The sequence below is a fragment of the Mastigoproctus giganteus genome, chromosome 2 (genome assembly GCF_048544385.1).
Source record: "Mastigoproctus giganteus isolate SK-2022 chromosome 2, ASM4854438v1, whole genome shotgun sequence".
Lineage (NCBI taxonomy): Eukaryota > Metazoa > Arthropoda > Arachnida > Uropygi > Thelyphonidae > Mastigoproctus > Mastigoproctus giganteus.
The window spans coordinates 213,753,895-213,775,839 of NC_143576.1; the positions used below are offsets into that span (position 1 = coordinate 213,753,895).

Genomic DNA, 21,945 nt, shown 5'->3' on the forward strand with positions numbered 1-21,945 from the left:
TCCGGATTAGTAGCAAATCGCCTAAGAAAAAAGCTACTTTTGACGTAAAACATGAAACCCCAGCGTCTAAAGCGGGCAAAAGAGCATTCTAGTTGATCTAAGGATAAGTGGAAATGTGTTGTTTTCCTCTGATGAATCAAAATTAAACTTTCATGACCAGATTTCATCGTGACTGTATCGTCTCCACAATGAAACCTTCTGCATCTCAAATGACGTGGAGCTGTATGCCACGCAGAACAGTTGGTAGACTTGAATTTGTGAATGGTGCAGTGAATGCTGAGGTGTACAAGGACATTCTTGAGACAGAATTACTTCCAGTTACAGACCACTATGGGAATGTTGCAGAATGCATTTTTCAGGATGACTGCTCCATATCATTGGGCCAAAACCGTAAGAACAACTTCATAAAATTAGCAACAGTTTTAAATTTATGAAACGCCGCACTCTTCCTTAAATAAATTAATTTATTTCGCTGTCTTTACTCTCCACAGATGCAAAAAGCCCTCGTGGTTAGCACAGCTGGCAGAATCGCCATCCTCCCCACAACGGGTGGGAAGACCTGAGTTCGAGTCCCGTCGATGACGTGAGGAATTTTTATGGGCCTTTTTCACAGCGTGGCTGAGTTAGTCGGTCTCAGGATAGCAAAATTTTTTTCTCCCGGAAACTCGGGATTTTCATCCAGCAAACAGAAAATCAGTCACAGAACAAACGCAATTTACAGACAGTATACACGGAGCCAAGCAATAGGGTCCTAAAATCCTACAACAACAATAACAACAACTGTTATAGGTTTTCTAAGATAAAATATGTAGAACGCAGAATTTGTGCCAGTCGCATTACTTATAAAGCAGGCATTAGATGAAAGCGAGGTGCCCACGTACAAACTAGTTTGTTGGTTGGTTAATTTGGTGTTTAATGGCGTATTGGCAGCTGAGGCCATTAATGAGCCAAGTCAACTTACAAACTAGTATTGTTTACAGAGAAACGCTTATCACTCTCTTTCGAGGTTATCACACCTTGAAAGAACAAAGACGAGTTTTGTAATCATGGCCAACGTTGCATTTCTATCATTGCCATTAAATGTTTGTTTTGGTTGAAATAACTTCTGGCAGCTATAAAACCTGTCATGTTGGTAAAGTATAATCACCGTCTTCCTCACAACGGGTGGCAAGAGATCCGAGTTTGAATCCTATTAATGATGGTATGAATTTTTATAGGCCTTTTTCACAACGTGGCTGAGTTAGTAGGTCTCTGGCGAGGGTAGCGTGGTTTTTCTCCCTGAAACTCGGGTTTGTTGTCGAGCAAACAGCAAATGGACCACAAAACACATACAATTTACAGATATATGGCGAATCAGCAACTCTGGCCATATGGCCTAAGTTGCTGATGAGCCTAAAACCGTACAACAAACAAACTTGTCATGTTATAATATGTTTGTCGCCCTGCACAATAATAGACATCCTACTTTGATGGACTGTTTAATAAAAGAGGTACTGTTCGCAGTAACTGTACAGGTGACTCCAAACTATAAACAAGATATCACTCCCTGTATTTGCGAATATTTCAAAGTATTATTTACAATTTTACATAAATTATAAAATGAATAACAAAACAATGCAGACCTAAATTGGATTTAACGTGTACAACTTACTGGGGTTTGCTGTTTCCGTTTTAATAGAACGGTTCCACGGAGAAAGGAACGGAAGACGAAGACATTTCTTTGCATTCACCCGCTTCAAGGGATTATTATGAAGGAATACAGAAATGAATTGCATACACTCGTCTACAACGTTATTTCGGATCGGAAAATTCGGATTTGATTTAGTTAGCATCATCTTAAAGTATCCATAGTCTTGGAATTTCTTCAAGAAAGGCTGCAACTCTTTTTCCCACACATGGTAATGAATTCTGTATGGATCGTATGTAGAGTTCTCGTACATGCAGTGGTAAAAGTATTTTCCCAGTAGTATATTTAAGGCAGTTATTCCAAATGCCCATAAGTCCATTTTGTCCGCGTACAAAACGCAGCTACCTTTGCCTCGCTCATTTTCAAAAGCTTCTGGAGGACGAAACCATTCTGCAAATCCTAAATTGGAAACGTTTGTATGTAAGCTGGTGTTAGTTAAAAATGTAAAATCGCCCAGCATGGCTACACCCGTAAAAGACAGGAGAATGTTATCGGGTTTAATATCCAAATGGTAGAGTTTCTGTGTATGAAGGTATTCCAGGCCACAAAGGGTTTCAAACAGCCATCGCCTCTTCAAATTTAAACTTTCCTCTAGAACAACGAAGTTAGATTGGTACACTAACTTCTTCAATGTTGCGGCTTGTACAGGCATCAGAAAGACTACTGCTTGGGGTCGAAGGTCTATTATCCCGTTTAAACGAAGAACGTTTGGATGGTTAAGCTTTGGCCATTCATTCAGTTCAGTTAATCTGTATGATCTTGGGATTTTAACAGCTACTGTCTGGCCAAAGGTGTCCAACATTTGAAATACGATACCATTCACACCTCTTCCAAGTACACCTTTTTGGCGGAAGCCATACATAGAGAGGAGGACATGGAGGGCATATTTTTCTTCCTTCCTTCTTTTAGACATTGCGCATTAAATTGATTGACTACCAACTAAATGCATGCGAAAGTGGTATCTTACTTTCCAACGATGGGAAATGCATATCTAAAAGATCTTTGTCCCTCTCCATTGCTATGTATGTGTTTTGCACGGAGATACAATTAGTGTTTAATAATCGACAGTTTTTCCTTCTGGTAACAATATTGGTTCCATTAGATTGTTTAGTTTTAATTCATGATGCCCACTTATCGATGTATTGTTTGAATGAGAATCTGATTTCCAAACGAATGTAATTCTGTTTGTAATTAAGGCAATTAAATTTTAAAAATCTCATAATACTCATTTGGGCATCATGGAATGATTACGTAGAACACTCGTTTGTGTTCCCACACTTAAAAGTTTGGAATCACACAATCACATTTCATTTTTCTTAATTTTTCAAAGATTTTATAAAAATAGGACCAACTTGTTTACGAATTTTTATTAAAATATTTTTATTATGTATAAAAATCGAAAAAATTTAAATATATTTTTAAGAAATTTCTAAAATATTCGAGAATATTCCACAAAGGCGTAGAAAATTCCTCAATGTTGTAGAACGTTGTAAATTACTCCAAATATTCTAGAAAGTGGGAGTATTGTTCCAATATTATACACTGCTCGACAAACTTAATAGAACAAATATTTTTCATGAATATTTTATCGTGAACAGTGTCGCCGAAGGCAAATATTTGATATAATAGGCATCCAGGCATGCAAATTCCGAGTATCCAATAGAAATTTGTCTACCACCTTAGAGAGCCGCCTATCAAAACACGGGTTACAACCACATCATTTCATTCTCGTTTTTTGGCTTTCTCAGTGAGATAGCCACATCTCCAGCACTCTATAGGAGAAGTCATCGTCCTTTAGATGATTCTTTGAAATGGCAGGTCATTGGATGACTTGGAGCCGGGCAGTCGCAGGCGTCACGTTGGCTTAATGTGTCACAGAGTTTCGTCTCGACACTATGAAAGCAGTTTCAGGAGACAGGAACCATTGCAAGAAGAGCTGGCCAAGGTCGCACGAGAGCTACGCCAACCAGAACACACCTATCTGGCTCTAACGGCAAGATGGAACCCTACGATGTCCTGTCATTAAATGTGTCTTGAGGTTGCTGCGGCACACAGGTGAAAACATTTCAAACCGGACTGTGTTAAGAGAGCTCAATTCAAGTGGATTCTACGCAAAGGCAGTGGCTTGTATCCGATTAATCCCAAACCTCCAAGTCACATGAACATGTGACTTGGAGCCTTGACAAATGGGCTACAGTTCTGTTCTCTGATGAATCCCGTTTTAGCCTACAATCAGATTCCAGATCATCTGAGACAAAGAGGAACGCGTACCATCCTGCAACATTAGAAAAAGGAACACTTACTTTGTAGGCGGTGTTCTCGTGTGCGGAGGAATAATGATCAAAGGCCGCACCTCGGTTCATGTTTTTATAGAAATACATCTACGCGTAACTGGGTAGATGAACCAAGAACAGATCCTCGAATCCTATGTGCGACTTTTTAGTGGTACGATTGGTCCAGATTTTCTTTTCGTGCACGACAGCGCCTCTGCACGCATAGAACTCAGATGGTAGAGGAATATCTTGAAATGAAGATATCCAACGACTGCAGTGACCATCACAATCAACGGACTTATATCCGATCGACCATGTGTGGGGCGCCCTGGGGCAACGCATTGCACGCCGACAGCCAACTCCTCGATCACTTGGTGTGCGGAAGAATGGGATTTGTTGCCGCAGGACCTTATAGACACCTCAATATCTAGCATGGTTCACCGCGGTCGGGCCTGTTTAGTCGTTGGAGATGATCACATGCCTTACTGACGTCACGTGACCATATTTTCGAGCATCTTGTGTGGACTTCTGTAATATGACCTTTTTGGTAATTCTTATAGAACCCCTATAAATGTCCCTTATACCTGTTCGAAGTTTCTCGTTGTCTCCTCATTTCATTGTTATTCTATGGTACACTACCGTGCCAACCACTGCATCGCAAGCAAATCTGTTCTGTTAATTTTGTAGACCAGTGTATATTACCAAAACCGTCGCCGGCACCTGCATGCTTCATAAGAACCTTTTATTCATTCATTATTTAATGACCAACAAGTTGGTTTGTTTGTTTGAGGATTTATTAGGTGCATCGGCATCTGGAGCCATAGTGCGCCACTCCTAGGTGACCCAACGAATTTTTGATAGCAGGAAGGTAGTATGGTATGTATTCAGCGAATATGGTACTGGCTCCTGTGATCCTCTGTCAAGCACATTGGGAGTTGGCTCTTGTACACTGTCACATGAAAAATGTCCGACTTATCATTGACTGTTGTGTGTATTAACTTCAATAAAACAGTTCCTTATAATTAAGGAACTGTTCCTTAAACCTGAAAACTCTCTCTGCATAGCAAGAGTATAAAATATACAAAAAAAATATATATATATTTATTATATTCCTATATTTCTTATAACGCTTTTATAATTCAAACAAGCGTTTTAATTATAAAATCGGGCATCCTGATAATAATTAATTAATTGCCAGTCTATTGTAAAATCTATTACTTTGCTAATTTCAATTAATTATCCAACTGTTGAGCTATTTAATACCAGGAGTGCTAAACTCCCTCTTTAAAGTCGACTCCTCTTGGTCCTTTAACGACTACATCTTTTCATCGCAATAACAGTACCTCTATTGGATCCTAGGATAACCGTTCGCTTGATGTATTTTGCAATCACAATGAATCTGCTGTTTAAGAGAATAATTGTCTCAATGAAGGCTGTACATAAATTCCTACGACTTACAGTAAATAGGCTCTCTAGAAAGATTTTGCATGATTTGTTTTGTTACACACTCCGGTTCTTTTGGTGAAGTCTTCGGCTGAGAAATATCGGAAGAGACAGAAGCTTCAGGTAAGATGAATGTGAGATAAGTGTAGGCAGGATACAGTAAAAAAAAGAAAGCGATGAGTCAATATTTGATGTTATCATCCACTCACTGTCTCTATATATCCACATAAGGTGATGATATGTAGTTTTTAGAGCTAATTCTGTTGTGAAGATAGTAAAAGTAGTGGCCGTATTTATAATGTAAAAGTGTCTAAGCACCAACTTTGTACTAATGTACAGCATTTCAGTAACGTGGTTTGGATACATCTTTCTTTGCTGAATTAATTGAGGAAATTTACTTTCTCGTTCGAATGGAATTGAAACACACTGGAACTAAATGTGTCTGTAACTGCAGGTGTTCCAGAGATCACCGGCATTTACAGGCGCATTAAACTGACACTTCATTTCTTTAGTTGCTTTGGGACATTGGCCATATTACTCCGTGTATACTCTCTGTAAATTGCGTGTGTTCTGTGGTCGATTTTCTGTTTGTCGGTCTAATAACCAGAGTTTCCTGGATAAAAATCCATGCTACCCTAGTCTGAGATCGTCTAACTCAGCCACGTTGTGAAAAAGGCCCATAAAACTTTCTCACGTTATCGACGGAATCGAACTTTATCAGCCAGGGTGGGAGGACGGCGATTCTACCAACTGTGCTACCCACTAGGGCCATTCTTTTCTAAGCGGTCGAGCTATGACATCGCTGGCGGCAGGGAGTTTTGCAATACCTATGAAGCTTAATTTTGAATGCCTTATGGGTGATCAAGACAAGTTGCAGGTATCTCATTTCTGCGATAGTAGTTGCAGGTCAACATTAGGTGGATGGTTTCGTGGTATTCTCAAGTGAATGTCTTTTATTATACCTCGAATTTGTAGAGAATTCACATACCATCATCTCGACTATTACTTTTGTATGGTGTTCGTTTTTTTGTGCATAACTATATCAAAGTTTAAAAGTCTCCGGAACGAAAAGCTGTAACATATTCCAAAATGCCATCCTCCATTGCTCTATTGCCTCACAATGAAGATCTAAAAATTCCTAACCCACCTGCCAGAGAGGAGTAATTGAAATTATATTTCAGAAACCTTTTCAAGTAAAATCGTATTTCCCTAATTAGCAAGAATTGGGTAATAGATGGAGTTAAATCTAGCCAAATTCAAAGCAGAGCCCCTGATATCTCGCTTAAAAGAATGGATTCTTCTTGATCCCGCATCAAGACTTCCACATATAGAAAATGGCCATGTATGCACGTTTTTACACTGTGGTAGAGAATCCCTGTGCTCTTGTTTTGATTTCACTAGTCTTTATGAAAAAATTGGTAATAGACACAATCAAGAACAGTGGCGTCTTTCTTGGCAAGATTGGTTCTAGTAAAAGTTTGAAAGCTGTGTTACTTCACAATGGGAACATACTTCCCTGTCCGTATGAAATAATATTATGGAAATGTGAAGCAGACCAGTATAAATGGAATGTCTGTGGAAACTTCAAGATGCTGTTGTTCCTTTTGGGTTTGCGTGATGGTTTCATTAATTATCTTCGCTACTCTTCTTTTCAGAAAGCAGGGCAGTAATTAGCACTACAGGAGAACGCAATATTCTGACAAAATCGAATTGTAGCCTGGCACACATAATGCACTAAACAATCCCTTGATGTTAAGAAACAAAGTTTTCATTTTACAACTCCACAGCACGGTGAAAACCAAATAATTATAATTTGTTAAAGTATTGAATCTTCAAGGATTCAACACATCAACAAAATTGGATCCACCTTCAAGCATATACAGTCTATATTTCCAAAACTGTCTTCTGTAAAAGTGAATAGTGACATATTTATTGGTACAAAAGTTAAGAAGTTGTTGATCTCCCAAAAACTGAAGACAAAATGACTGATGCTCAGCGAAATGCCTGGCAGTCTTTTTCGCCTTGTGTTGAACGTCTTTTTGGTAATATTAAGAGCAAAACTTAAAAAGGACTAACTAACAAGATGATTGAAAATTGAGGAAAATGGTATGCAGAATGTCAATCGAACTCCATCATTTGCACTTTCACCTGGATCTTTTAGGACTAAATCTGGGAGACGTTAATGAAGAGCATGGGGAAAGAAATCCACCAGGATATGCAGTCAATGGAAAAGGATAACGTGGAAGGCGAGATTAAGCTAAATTTTTTACCAAAAAATGTCAAATTTTTAAGGAAATAAAATTTCTTAAGCAAAATAAAATTTCCTTAAAAAGTTTACGTTTTAAAAAATTTTATTTCGGTTAACCCAAGGTTTCTACTTTTTCATTTTTGATTTTTTATGTTGTGATTTACTTTTAGCAAAGATTAATACTCAGTTCTGTACAGAAGTCAATCATTGTTAATAAATATGATATAGCATGATTGCATATTTATTATTGTTAGGAAAGGACGTTACGTAGAAATTTTCCATGAAATTTGTCTCTCTAAATAACCACTACTATATCATTAAGTTTTTTTAAGTTAGTTTATTCAGTCTATTGATTAAACATACTATACAATTAGGTAACGTTTGGGCAACCTTGCTGGAATCCATCATCAGATCATACTTGGCCGTATTGTTAACAGCTTCCTGCTTGCAGAATGCCTGTCTCCTTCATTCAGTTCAGACCTTACCTAATTGTATAGTATATTTAGCCAATAGGCTGAATAAACTAACTTAATAAACTCACGTGGTATAATAGTAGTTCTTTAGAGAGATAGATTGCATATTTTCTTTTCTTTCATTTCTGGCAACCATTGACGCTACAAAAAACCATAGGTCCTATTTAGAATCACCATGGCAAAGTTCGTAATTCGGAGCCAGAATACCTTAAATTCCATGAGCCTGATTATGAATTGGATATGAAAGGTTTTGCCCCCTACGGATCCATCTATACATGGAATATGGGATAACACTTCAGACCGGATCTCATTTATTAATCAAAATATTTTACATAGTCCTCCTTAGCCCAGGTGAATTCATATGAGCTGTATTGAACCTCAAGCATATAGAGACTGTGGAACTATAGGATACTGCATATCAAGTGGGTCACACTTTCAGCATTAATTCGGCACTTGAAAGTAATGAAAATATTAAAAGAAATGAAAATGAATATACACTCGTGTCCAATTCTGAATTGTTACAAACCTATCTCAGTCGGCCTTGAATAAATCCAAAAAGTATGACTCACGTTATGAAACATTCTTATATATCATCATCATCATCATCAGCCATTTTCAATCCACTGCAGGATGAAGGCCTCTCCAGCAACTTTCCAGTTCCTTCTGTTTTGAGCACTGGACATCCATTTACTACCCACAAACTCATGAATTTCATCTATCCATCTCCGCCTTTGTCTTCCAGGTTTTCTTCTAGCTCCTCTTGGATACGATTCTGTTATTTTCTTAGTCCATCTGTCATCATGTCTTCGAGCTATGTGTCCTGCCCAAGACCATTTTAGTTCTTTAGTTTTGATAAGAATGTCCTTTACTTGAGTTTGTTGCCTAATCCATGTGTTTCTCTTCTTATCTAACAGTCTGATTCCCAATATGATTCGTTCCATTCTTCGCTGTGTAGTTCTCAGCTTCTCTTCCATTCTTTTGGTGAGTGCCCAAGTTTCACTTCCATAAGTCATGGTGGGGAGTATACATTGGTTCATTATTTTACGTTTCAGACAAACTGGGATATTGCTCTTCAGTATGTGACTATATTTCCTGAATGCTATCCATCCAAAATTTATTCTTCTCTTGACTTCCAGCCATTTATCATTATTACAGCTAATAACTTGTCCCAGATAAGTATATGACTCCACCTTTTCAGTTACTGCTCCTTCAATCATTATTTCCCTTTCTGTGGCATACTTGTTCATCATTACTTTTGTTTTAGCCATATTCATCTTTAGTCCAAAATCCTTACTAGCTGTGCATAACTGATTAAGATTTTCCTCTAATTCTTTGGGATCATGGCTTATGACCACAATGTCATCTGCAAATCGTAAATGGTTTAGGTACTCTCCGTTCACATTGACTCCTTTCTGCGACCAGTCTAATCTTCTGAAAGCTTCCTCAAGGGCAGCAGTAAACAGCTTTGGAGATATTGTGTCTCCTTGTCGAACTCCTTTCTCGATTTTAAATTTCCTACTGTCTTTGTCTAGTCTAATAAAGGAGGTAGCACTCTCGTATATTTTCTTCAAAATCATAATATATGGGGTATCAATGCCTTGTCTTTCCAGTGCCCGAAACATTGCCTTATGCTGTATGGAGTCAAATGCCTTTTCATAATCCACAAATGCCAGGCATAATGGTGTTTTATATTCATTTGCTTTCTCCATTAGCTGTGATATTACGTGAAGGTGATCCATAGTTGAGAATCCTGTCCTAAAACCAGCTTGCTCTTTCGGTTGATTCTCATCAAGTATTCTTTCCAATCTGTTAGTAATGACCCTTGTGAACAACTTGTAGATGTGGGATAACAAGCTAATTGGTCTATAATTTCCAATTTCTGATTTATCTCCTTTCTTATGCAGCAAAACTATTATTGCATTATTCAACTGCTTAGGCGTCACACCTTTTCTAATGCACTTTGTGAAGAGCCTTGCCAGTTTTTGTGTTATGTCTCTTCCTCCCAATTTTAACAACTCTACAGTAACTTCATCTTCCCCCGGGGCTTTCTGATTCTTCATTTTCTTCAATGCATGTTCTACCTCATCAGGAAGAATATTGGGTATGTCGTATGTGTTGCTACTTTGCAATCCATCTTCCCCACTGCTGGCATCATTCTCTCACTCCTTGTATAATTCTCTATAGTAGTCTTCTGCTATTTGAATTATGCCTTCTCTGCTGTTTATAAGTACACCATCGCTATTCTTCAGTTTCAGTATCATTTGTCTTTCTGTATTACTGCTCATGGCTGCTGATTTAAATCCTTTGTTTTCCCTTAATGCTTGTGCTACTTTTCTTGTGTTAAATCTTCTTATGTCCTCTCTGAGTCTCTTTCTAATGGCTTTGCATAACTCAGTATACTCAATTTTCTCCCTGTCAGTGTTTTTCTTGCTTTTCATTTGTCGTCTTCAGTTCATCATGACAAGTGTTTCTTGACTAATTTTTTCTTCTTTGGATTTCTTTTTCCCTATAGGTTTCTTGGGCTTTATCACTTTCAAAAAGTTGTAATATTCCTCGTCGATATCTTGGTCCTCAGCAGTCTGCAGAAGCTCATACTTGTTCTTAAGTTCCAGTACATACTGCTTTTTCTCCTCTTCTGTTATCTCAAAGACCTTTGTATTATTTACTCGAGTCAGTTTTTTCCTTTCCTTTCCTACATCTATATCAAGTGTACATCTTACCATTCTGTGATCACTTCCAACATTTACCTTATTCAGGACGGTAACATCATTCACAATATATCTTCTGTTAGTGAAGATGAAGTCGATTTCATTAGTAGTTAATCCATTTGGACTCTTCCATGTCCACTTTCTGTTCACCCTTTTCTTGAAAAAAGTGTTCATTACTGACAGTCCTTGAGATTCTGCAAATTCCACAAGTCTTTCACCTCTTTTATTTCTTTCACCAATTCCAAAATTTCCTATAGTTCCCCTTTCTGCACTGTTTTGTCTTTTTCCAACCTTAGCATTGAAGTCCCCCATAATAATAGTGTAGTGGGTTTTCTGCTCATCTAGAAGACTCTCAATTTCGGTGTACATTTCTTCAACCTCTTCATCATCATGGCTCGATGTTGGTGCATAAATCATTATAATCTTTAGCTTGTATCTCTTAGAAATCTTGAGTATTAGTCTTGACACTCTTGGTGATGTACTTTTGAATTCCAAAATGTTGTTTTTAAAATCTTTATGGACCAGAAACCCAACTCCACCTTCACTCCTTTCACTGTTTCCATTGGTGTACAGCAGATTTCCACTTGATAAACTTATAAGTGATTCATTTCTTCTTCTTGTTTCAGCCAAACCGATGATATTCCAATTCACATTTTCTAATTCCTTTTCCAGCTCTAATATCCTGTCTTCACCGATGAGTGTTCTTACGTTATAACAGGCCAAGTTCAGTTTCCGTGCATGGCAGCCTGGTCGTACCCAGAGATTCTTAGCACCCTCTGCTTCCACTCTAATCCTCTCGCTGCCGTAAGAGGGAGAGTGAAAGCTGCTGGGGACTGAGGGCCATTTGTTTCGTCGTGCTTTCATATTGCTGGAGGGTTTGGTCTTTTCCTCTTCACGCTGACCAGGCGTCTTGAAGAGAACCACTCTACACGTTCGTTGCCACCTAAGTGACGTAACAGGGCTTACCATCGAGAAGGTGTGCATGAGTGGATTTTAGGGAGGCAGGCCAACCGGACTTCTCCTAAATCTTCTGTAATAGAGAGATATTGGATCCATCAGTGTTTTAGGCTGAGTTCTTATATATAAAGTCCATTAAATAACTTAACTTTGTGGCCGAATTACCTGGTCTCAGGAGAGGAATTGCATAGTTTCCCTTCTCGGAAATTCGAGTTTTTGAACAATAAGCGAATTGATTATAGAATACAAGCAAAAAAGCAAATACACTCCTTAGGGTTGCACAATGGGCCTAATTATGGGTTGGCTGTAGGGGTTTCTGCTTCTTACAGATCCATTCATTCATAGAATGAGAGATAATATTTCCGAATGAATCTTCTTGATCATCTCCAGAATAAAATGAAAAGGATCAGAATCAGCGTTGTCATGCTGACACCCATTTCACTCGTCGCGATTTTTCCTCTATCCATCGTGCAGAATTATTCTTTATGATCGCTGAATGAGTTACACTTTCCAGTAGATGCTTGGGTGCCACTTTTATTGGTAAAGGATGGCATCATGCAGTGTCACTGTATCTCTGCATATCCTTCTACAAACTTCGTCCGGTTTTATCTTTTCTGCACGCAACAACGAATTACAGATCGCATCCTAATCTTCGTGCAGGAGTGCAATGTAAAGAGGGTAGCTGTCTTGTATCTAAAGATCACGCCAATGGCTGAAACAGTACGAAGGGAGCTCAAAAACGATTTGTGTTCACACACAAGTAGTTATGATAGAAAGATAATATTTTTTTGTTTGACACCTTGAAATCCCTATAGCAACCGCAAATTTTGGTTTCGATCTAACAATTAATTTTTTCTTTGCAGCGCTGAATGAAGTGAGGTGTCACAATGGATAAAGTGAAATACAGATCAGTGATTCGGTTCCTCTTTCTTCAAGGGAAAACACCCAAAAAAATCCACTAAGAAATGACCCTGTTTACGGAGAAGACTGCCCAGGTTACCGTGGTGTTGCTGCACATTGGTATAAACAATTCAAATATGGAAGAACCTCGGTGCATGATGAAGAAATCACAGGGCGCTTAGTAACTGCTGTAACAGAAGAGAGTGTTGCAAATATTGAGGCATTATTCCTGGAAGATTGCCTTATCAGCGTCAAAGAACTAGCTGCACAGCTCCAAAGTATTGTAGGGTCTGTTGAGAACATTATCCATCAAGAGTTGCATATGAGTAAAGTGTCTGCTAGATGGGTTCTCAGACTTCTGACTCCTTACCAGAAGAAAGAAAGGGCACAATGTGCACACGAAACGTTGTCAATGTGTGAAAAAAAAATGAAATATTGTCGCATCCTACTTACTTCCTCCAACCTTGCACCTCTGGATTTCTTCCTCTTTCCTACCTTGAAGTCCTTTCTTCGTGGAAAACACTTTGTTGCTGATGATAAGGTAATTTCTGCGGTTTGTTGTAGTAGTAATGGGTCTGGTGACTACGGTGAAAAGGTGTAATACATGATGTTTGTTTCAACCTTCTATCACAGCTGCTCCTGGGTGGATACAAATCTTTTTTGAACTCCCCTCTTAGATGCAGTCAATGTTTATTTACAATTTTCGCCGAAGTAATTAAGGCAATGCCACCTCAATATTGTGTCTGTAATTGGAATTTTGGCTGAGGGTAGAGTGTTTCTAGAATAACCATTGAGTCAATTAAGGCTGCGTGGATCAATATATTTTTTGTGTACATTGCTAATAATCCATGATCAATTTCCTTGATTTTTGTCATGCATCACAATTAAAACAAAAAAAAAACAAAACTTATAACTCTCGTTCAAGGCTAACTATTTAGTCACCATGTGTAAAAAATCTTATAAAAGTTCCTTTCGTCTCGATGCATTTCTTAACTTTGTTCCTTTCGTATTTCTTAACTTTGGCAACGGGAACCAAATCAAACCCTTTCCCATATGATGTGAGAGAACGTATTATCTTTCACTTTCAGTTTTTCAGTTTTTTCAGAGTTTCAGTTTTTTTTTTTTGGGAACGTTTGAAAATGCGTAATGCACCTATTGTCTCCAAGTCTGTTTGTCCATATGAAACAACTCGGCTCCTATTGGATGGATTTTCATGAAATTTTATATTTGCTTCTTTTAAAAAGATGTTCCAGATGTCTTTCTAAAGTATCCCAAGTTTCATTAAAACAGGAAAAATCAGAAATCCGGTATGAAAGTATGTTTTGAATGTGCGGATCCACACCAGATTTCAAGAATATATTCTGTTACACTCTTCGAGTGTTTAAGGCCCAATTCCGATTTCATGTCCCCTCCAGTTCCTTTTCTTCTTACAGGAATATTGCTATAAATGTGGAACGGCGTTTCCGATCCTTTTCTAAATTTCAGGACTAAAATATTCCTATGGACTTAATCAAAAATAAATAAATAAAATATATTTTATATAAAAATTAAATACCTATCAAATAAAAATATTCTTACGGATCAAATTTCATAGTGACAGGTTAGCCGATTTCCCCTGTGAACCTGCCTACCCAAAGAAATACTGCAATACAAATCCCACCTTTCATTGTTTCATTGCCTTGTGGTTAAGTTTTGATAATCGCTTCTTGAGTATAATATAGGAGTTTTAACCCCAGAGGATGTTGCTATCTTTACGTCAAAGCAAATAAGGCTATGAGGTATCAGTAAGTTGAATATAGATGTAAATTGTTTAAATTCTGCGATCGGTGTGTATTTTTCTGGATGAAAACCCAGTTTTGTAGGGGAGGAGGCGATCGAGACTGCAAAAATTCATCTTGTCTTGATGAGAATCGAACACAGTCCTTTCCCACAAGGTGTGGAAGGGCAGAAGTAATAATTATTATCAGCACCTTAATCATCATCATCATCATCAGCCATTTTCAATCCACTGCAAGATGAAGGCCTCTCCAGCAACTTTCCAGTTCCTTCTGTTTTGAGCACTGGCCATTTATTTACTACCCAAAAACTCATGAATTTCATCTATCCATCTCCGCCTTTGTCTTCCAGGTTTTCTTCTAGCTCCTCTTGGGTACCATTCTGTTATTTTCTTAGTCCATCTGTCATCATGTCTTCGAGCTATGTGTCCTGCCGAAGACCATTTTAGTTCTTTAGTTTTTATAAGAATGTCCTTTACTTGAGTAAAGGACCTTAATAGCTACCTCTTTTCGAATAATACACTGGTATATGACGAAAATGCTATATTTTATAAGATTTTCGTCATATATATATAGTCACATATTTTATGGATCACCACAGAACCGCAAACTTGAGTTTCCGGGAGTAAAAACCATGATACCTTCGCTTGAGACCAATCAGCCACGATATGAGAAATTCTCTGAGTAATTTTCAGGATTAGAAGTGAGGTCTTTTCCACCTTACGCGGGACGTTAATTATATTCATTTTGCTATTCCCAAGAGCGAAGAGTATTGTGATGAATCTTTTAGCTCTTTCTTGTGAATTCAGAGTCATCTTGGTATCTCTTGGTATCCTAATTTCATAGCTATGTTATGAGTGAGTAATTTATTCTCTTGAGGGCTCAACTTTGGATCACACTTTTCGCCTTAGACATTAGTCCTGAAAGATATATTCCCTTACTGCAAATGGAAGCACAGTATTTCAAATGACCACGACGTTGGATTTTTAGGTTTACAAAGTCAAAGCAATGAAAATCTTTCGTTGGAGTATTGTCAGCTGATTTTTATATGAGCATCGGAATTTATTCATCGCGTTTGTTATTTTAGTGGTAGGTAAATTTTATCGCTTAAGTGCAGTCGTTCAGTTCTCTTTTTCTCCCTCTCTTTCATTTCAGATACAGAGTTATGGCTGCTGAGAAAAATCCACTCGTCCCCATCATGTTAATATCATTCATTGTCATGGTTATGACTAATCCTAAAAGTATTAACTCAGCAGAAGGTAAGGATAAGTGGCATAATTTTCCATTTTGATTAGTTATTTATAGTTAAAAACAAATAGCAATGAATTAGTGATTAGCTTCCTAATGTGAAAAGATTAATATCAGGGATGCATATGACTACAGGTACACCTAGAAAAAATATTTGTAGACGGGTTGTTATAAAGGAAATCAGGTAAAAAAATTCAAAATTCAAAAAATTTAACAAGTTGTATAATGGCTGTAGAATGTCGAACAACCCTTCAAAGTATACAGTCGAGATGAGTGGTCCTCTAGACAATTCAAATCACAACTTGGTAACGGTCTCTTCTCCAATGGAGCCTTCCTCTCGTGGCCATTATCACCCTCAAATTATTTGACATTACAACAATACAAAATGGAATGAACTTCGAGATTTCTATTCTTCTTTTCCTCCGTAGAATTACTGTTTTAAATCTTCTAATGTCAATGTTTGCTCAGATCGTGTCAGTGAAATTATTCTTGTAGGAATGGAATCCTTTTTTTTTTCCACATTCCAATTTAAAATCTCGTCTTTTATCTAAACCTTGGTTTTCCAATAAATGTGCTAAGACTTTTCATGAAAAGAATGTTTCATATCGCCATTGGCTTACAACCAAATCTGCAGCTTCAATTTTTTCCTTTATCAAAGCGCGCGACAATTGTAAAGCAGTCATTAATCAGTTCAAATGAGATCATGAACAGGCTAAAAGTAGAAAACTTGCTTCTTGTCCAAATTGTAGTCGAGCACTAAGTTTGCTCACCTATACTTCTTTCTCTTTTAAAACCTAATCGTTCTATTGCCACCTCAGCTAAAGATAAAGCTGACTTACTAGCATCTTATTTTTCTTCTAACTCTTGTAGGGCGATCTTTGTAAACCGCCTCTTACGTTCCAGTACACTTCACTCGCTGCCTTTTGTGCCTTCCGTCAAAAGGATATCAGTAGAATTTTGATGCCAAGAAAGCTCCAGGTTCTGATCGTATTTCTCCACTTGTTCCCAAAACCTATACTCCTGAGGTTATTCCTGTTCTATTTCTCATTTTTTACACTTTCCTATTCCACTCGTGATTTTCCTTCTCCTTGGAAATTTGTTTAAATCAGACCAGTTCATAAAAAAAGGGTGACAAATCCCTTCTATTTTATTGTCCCATTGCAAGTACGTACTACTGCAAAAGGAAGTATTCTATTATTTCTAAAGTAATGAAGAAATTCATTAATCACCAACTTAAATTATCTCGAAACCTTTCAGCTGATCAATGATGGCCAATATGGATTTTGTAAGTGTCGACACTTTGGTGATATATTGGACTATGTGATCCATCTGTGGATAAATTCCAAGGAAACGTTTGGTGAAACTCAAACAGCTTCTCTTGACATTTCAAAGGCTTTTCATCGTGTTTGACATAAAAGTTTTCTAAATAAGTTTCCATCTTATAGATTGATGACTGTGTTGTTTTTCTATTGGGTATGCAGTTTTTTCTCTGATGCTCACTGCGGATGATGGTAGATAGCGCTCTGTTTTTTAACTTCTCTGCTAATGCCGGTGTTCTCCAAGGTTCTTTTCTCTCTCCAATTCTTTTTCTCTTGTATATTAGTGACCTCTTTCCATTGACTGGAAATCCTATCCATAGTTTTTCAGATGATAGCGTATTGCTTTCCACCTTGCAGTTTGAGAAACCTTGCCCTGCAAAAACAGCTTCAACTTCTCGAATATCCACTACCAATTCCTAAAATTCTGAGCTCCAGATAATTCTTCAATGGGACAAAGATAACTTAGTTGATTTCAGTCCTTCTAAAACTCAGTCCTGTGTTATATCTCGTAAAAAGGATTCTTCTGCTGCTATGCTTATTTTCGATGCTCAAATTTCTAGATAAGATGACATATCTCTGTTAGAATCATGTATTTCTCTTAGAAAACTTGGTTTTCTCTTTCGCTTTCAGCATTACTTTTCTTCTAAACAATTGCTCACCCTGTACAAATCTCAAATCCGTCCTGCTATGGAATATTGTTCCCATATCTGGAGGGTTCCTCAATCTTTCTCAGGCTTCTAGACTCCATTCAATGGAGGGCTGTCAGGTTAATTAATGACCAATCTTTAACAAAGTCTCTCTGGTCCCTGTCTCATAGACGTTTTCTTTCTACTACATACTCTTTCTATAGGTACTTCCATGCGCACCGTTCTTCTGAACTGGTATCTGTAATTCACCCCCTCTCTTCAAAATCAGTTCGAATGTGTGCCACAAAGAATCAGCATTCTTTTACTGTCTAACTTCAAATTCGCAGAACTAACTTTTCTTCTTCCTCATTTATTCCTTCAAGTTCCGTTTTCTGGAACAATCGCACTTCACACGTATTTCCTGTACAATACAATCAATGGAAATTCAAGTCTAATGTTAACAAGTATCTTCTCTCATCTTCCGAACCTTCAATCCACGCACAGTACGAAGCACTATAGGTTCTAGTACCTTTTGGGTTTGTAGGTTTGATTAAAAAAAAAAACAAAAAAATTAAAAAAAAATAAAAATAAAACAGAATGTATTCTGTTCTAAAGACAACATGCAACTAGTTTCAAAAGATAACGAACTTAATTACAACCTGGAAGTTTTCATGGGTTTGGCGCAATTCAGCTGTGATTATAAAATTCTATAATGCATTTGCGATCTCTAATTTCAATGATCTGAAAATTCGAAAAAAAAAACAAGAGAGAAAAAACAAAGAAATAAAAAAAGATAAAACACTGGATTTCATTCTAATGCTTTGCTTTCCTTAATTCTGAAATGTTTTTCTGAAATTCAGCACACATTTTGTATTGAACCAAACCCATCTAGCACATTTTGGGCTCATAACTACAAAAATAAATTATTTTTGTGTATAAATAATCATTTATATATTGAAAAAATATATTTATTTATTAAAAAAAATGAAGAATCATACGTAGTTGCAGTTTATTTATTTTTTATTATTTTATTAATTATTTTATTATTTTATTAATATTTATTCTATTTTATTAATTATTTATATTATTTTATTTGTTATTTTTATTATTCTGTTAATTATTTATTAATTATTTAATCTATTTTATTAATTATTTTTATTATTTTCATTTTTTTAAAATTATTTTATTTTTTTGAGTGCATATGAAAAATGTTTTCAATGTTAAAATATAATAAATTCAAGACAATAATATTTTAATAACTCAAATAAAAACTCCACTAGATGGAAGCACTATCGGTGACACTAAATTTTCATTTCTGCTTGATTTTACAGAGTGTAATCAAGTGGAAATAGTTGAACGTGACGAATGGGGAGCAGAACCAGCTGAAAAATTCTATCGTCTTCGAACTCCTGTTGAAGACGTGGTCGTACTTCACACAGCGAGCACTACGTGCTCCGATAAACAGACATGCAGCGAAATCCTGCAGCAAAAGCAAAGAGCTCACATGAAAATGTGTGGTAATTAGATAAACCATTGACTATTTTGCACATGAAATAAAGCATTATCAAAATTTTCTCGAAATTATTTTTAACGTTTATTTATTATTATTTCTTTCGCTTCTTCAGGAGCTTCAGACATCAAGTACAATTTTGCGATTGGAAATGACGGACGAATTTATCGAGCTCGTGGATGGTTAACAGTCGGGCAGCACACCTCAGAGCGTGACAACACTTCGGTGGGCATCGCTTTCATAGGCAATTATCAAGCACTGACCCCAAGTGTAGTAATGTTAGATACCGCTCAAAAACTGATCCAGTGTGGACTTGATCTGGTAAGTAGAAAACGGGTTCGGACAGGTTTCAGTTTATCCAAAAAAATAATCTTTGACTGGGCTACCAGTCAAAGATTATTTTTTTGGCTACCAGTCAAAGATTATCTTAGCTTTGACTACCAGTCAAAGATTATCTTAGTTTGGGCCAATATGGCTCGATTTCAGATGAATAATAAATAAAAACAAGAGAATGGGTTTAGCAGATAGTGCAAAGGTATAGGATTTGTTTACGCTCTATCCTCTCCTAGCAGGCAGAAGTGGATGTAATCACCGTCCTCCCTACACCGGGTGAAAAAGGTCCAGGTTCGAATCTCTTCGATGAGGAGAGGAATTTTATGGGTTCTTTTTCACAATGTGGTTGAGTTAGTCAGTCTCAGGCGTGGTTTTGCAAGTCGGGTTTTTGCCCAGCAAACAGGCAATTGAACACATATTGCGCAGAATTATGGGCACAATACACTGGCGCCTCGTGGCCTTAGTTTCTTTGGTGCTTAAGGGAAATAGACAAACAGACGCTCTATCCTAGTGACTCTAAACTTTTGTCACTCAAGCCTTAAAAGTTAAACTGTATTCGTCGTACCTAAAGAGGAATTGCTATCAAACTCAGTGGAGTTTTTGCTCATCTCGCGACAAATCAAGAAGCCTCGGAACACAGTTTGGAAATCGCAGCTTGAAAGAATCTGGGAAATACTGCAGCCTTTCCCCACAGTGATGCAGTAGCCATAACCATATATATAGTGTTTGCGCGTTGTAGTGTCACTGCCTCTCAGAAAATTGTAATTTTTCAATCAGGAAAGAAGCAAACCGATCACGCAACTTGCAGAAACAACACACTGACACTGACGCCTCGTGGCTTTGGTGCCCTCGTGGGTTTTTACATATTTTCCAGTTGGTATAATCACCGTCCTCCTCACGCCTGATGGAAATGACCTAAGTTTGAATCCGCTCAATGACGCGGAGAATTTTTATAGGTCTTTTTCACAACATTACTGAGTTAGTTGGTCTCAAGCGAGGGTGGTATGGTTTTTTCTTCCGGAAACTAGGATTTTTTGCCAAGAAAAAACAGCAAATGGACCATAGAACACAAGCAGTTTTACAGACATATTATATATGTCTGTCAATTGCTTGTGTTCTGTGGTTGATATCGCCTAATGCTGCTCAATATGGCCTACGTTTTTGATGCGTCTACAACCATACACCAACCAACCAATCATGCCTTTGATTGCTCTGGAAGCACTCCGAAACAAAGCCAAGGTAACCTGACAGAAGTATGTACTTATTTGTATCTCATAGGAAACTTTTGAGTTCCTCTACTTTTCTAGATGAAAGTAGAGGCTTCCTGCAGAGATTCTCCAAGGTTAAACTGATCATTCAGCTAATTTTACAAAATTTGTAATCTGTAAATATTTTTCCATATTTCGTAGAGCATAACCGGATCTAAACATATTTTTTCTTTCTTTCTTTCTTTCTATTAGGGCTACATTGCAATGGATTACAAACTGATGGGACATCGTGATATCGGTTGCACTCTCTCTCCTGGTGACGTTCTTTATGAAATCATTAAACAATGGCCCCATTACACTACAGAGGGCCCTTATTATATTTGCAGCCCCACATATGAAATCTATTCATTTGAAGAAGGTTCAACCGAGGAGAATTCTAATTATACAAGCTTATGATGAATAACTGGGATGGAATCACCATTGAATTCTCGACGTTCAAAAATGAATATGGAATCGAACAACAGTCACTGCTCTGCATAAAGTCAGGTTAAATGAAAGGAGATATTTTTAAAACGTTTCCACCGTATAGTATAGTATCAGTCGTCAGTTTGTTTATGGATCCATCAGCCAAAGAAATACAAAATCCTGCAAAAAATGGTTGTCCGGTATACTGTGTAACTGAGTGGAGAGTTGAAGGACAAAATCTACTTCGATAACAGAAGATAATAGTAACAGAGAGACGTGAGAATAAAAGGTTATCGTAAAAGTGCTTGGACTAACTGTGAATTGATTTTATTTTTGAGGAGGATGCAATTTTCTCTGTGATTGTTTCAGGGTAACACTTAATAGCCAAAATGTGCGCTTTACTACTTGTATAAGAAAAATACAAATAAACTGAAATGATCGATGAATAATAATAAAAAATCGTCTTGTATGATTAAAATCCATATTTATTACAAATAGCGAGAAGGATGAATTTACCTGAAGAGCATTTCTTGATCAGATTCTTCTTCAACATCGACATAGAAATCGTGATCTTCCTTTTTTTAATTGATTAGGGAAAACATAAATAAATATTCGAAAGATTGTTCATTCGTGAAAACATAATACTGTTTGTCTTATGAAGCTTTGTTCGCGTGTACAGTTGTTGTAAGTCGGGTGTCGTAACTCGGGAATGACTCGGCAGTTTAATATCTCTTGTCCTTTTTCGCGATTTATGATGCTTCGGTACGCTGGT

At 37.2% G+C, this 21,945-nt stretch overlaps 1 protein-coding gene across 1 annotated transcript; it reads left to right on the forward strand.

Annotated features, from left to right (window-relative positions):
- Window positions 1-15,626: 15,626 nt before the first annotated feature.
- On the forward strand, window positions 15,627-21,438 carry LOC150090059 (peptidoglycan recognition protein 1-like). Its single transcript, XM_090389736.1, has 4 exons — window positions 15,627-15,723; window positions 18,989-19,174; window positions 19,283-19,488; window positions 20,961-21,438. Exons 1-4 carry the CDS (start codon window positions 15,630-15,632, stop codon window positions 21,162-21,164), a joined length of 690 nt encoding a protein of 229 aa, XP_090245862.1. The 5' UTR covers window positions 15,627-15,629; the 3' UTR covers window positions 21,165-21,438.
- The last annotated feature ends 507 nt before the right edge of the window (window positions 21,439-21,945 follow it).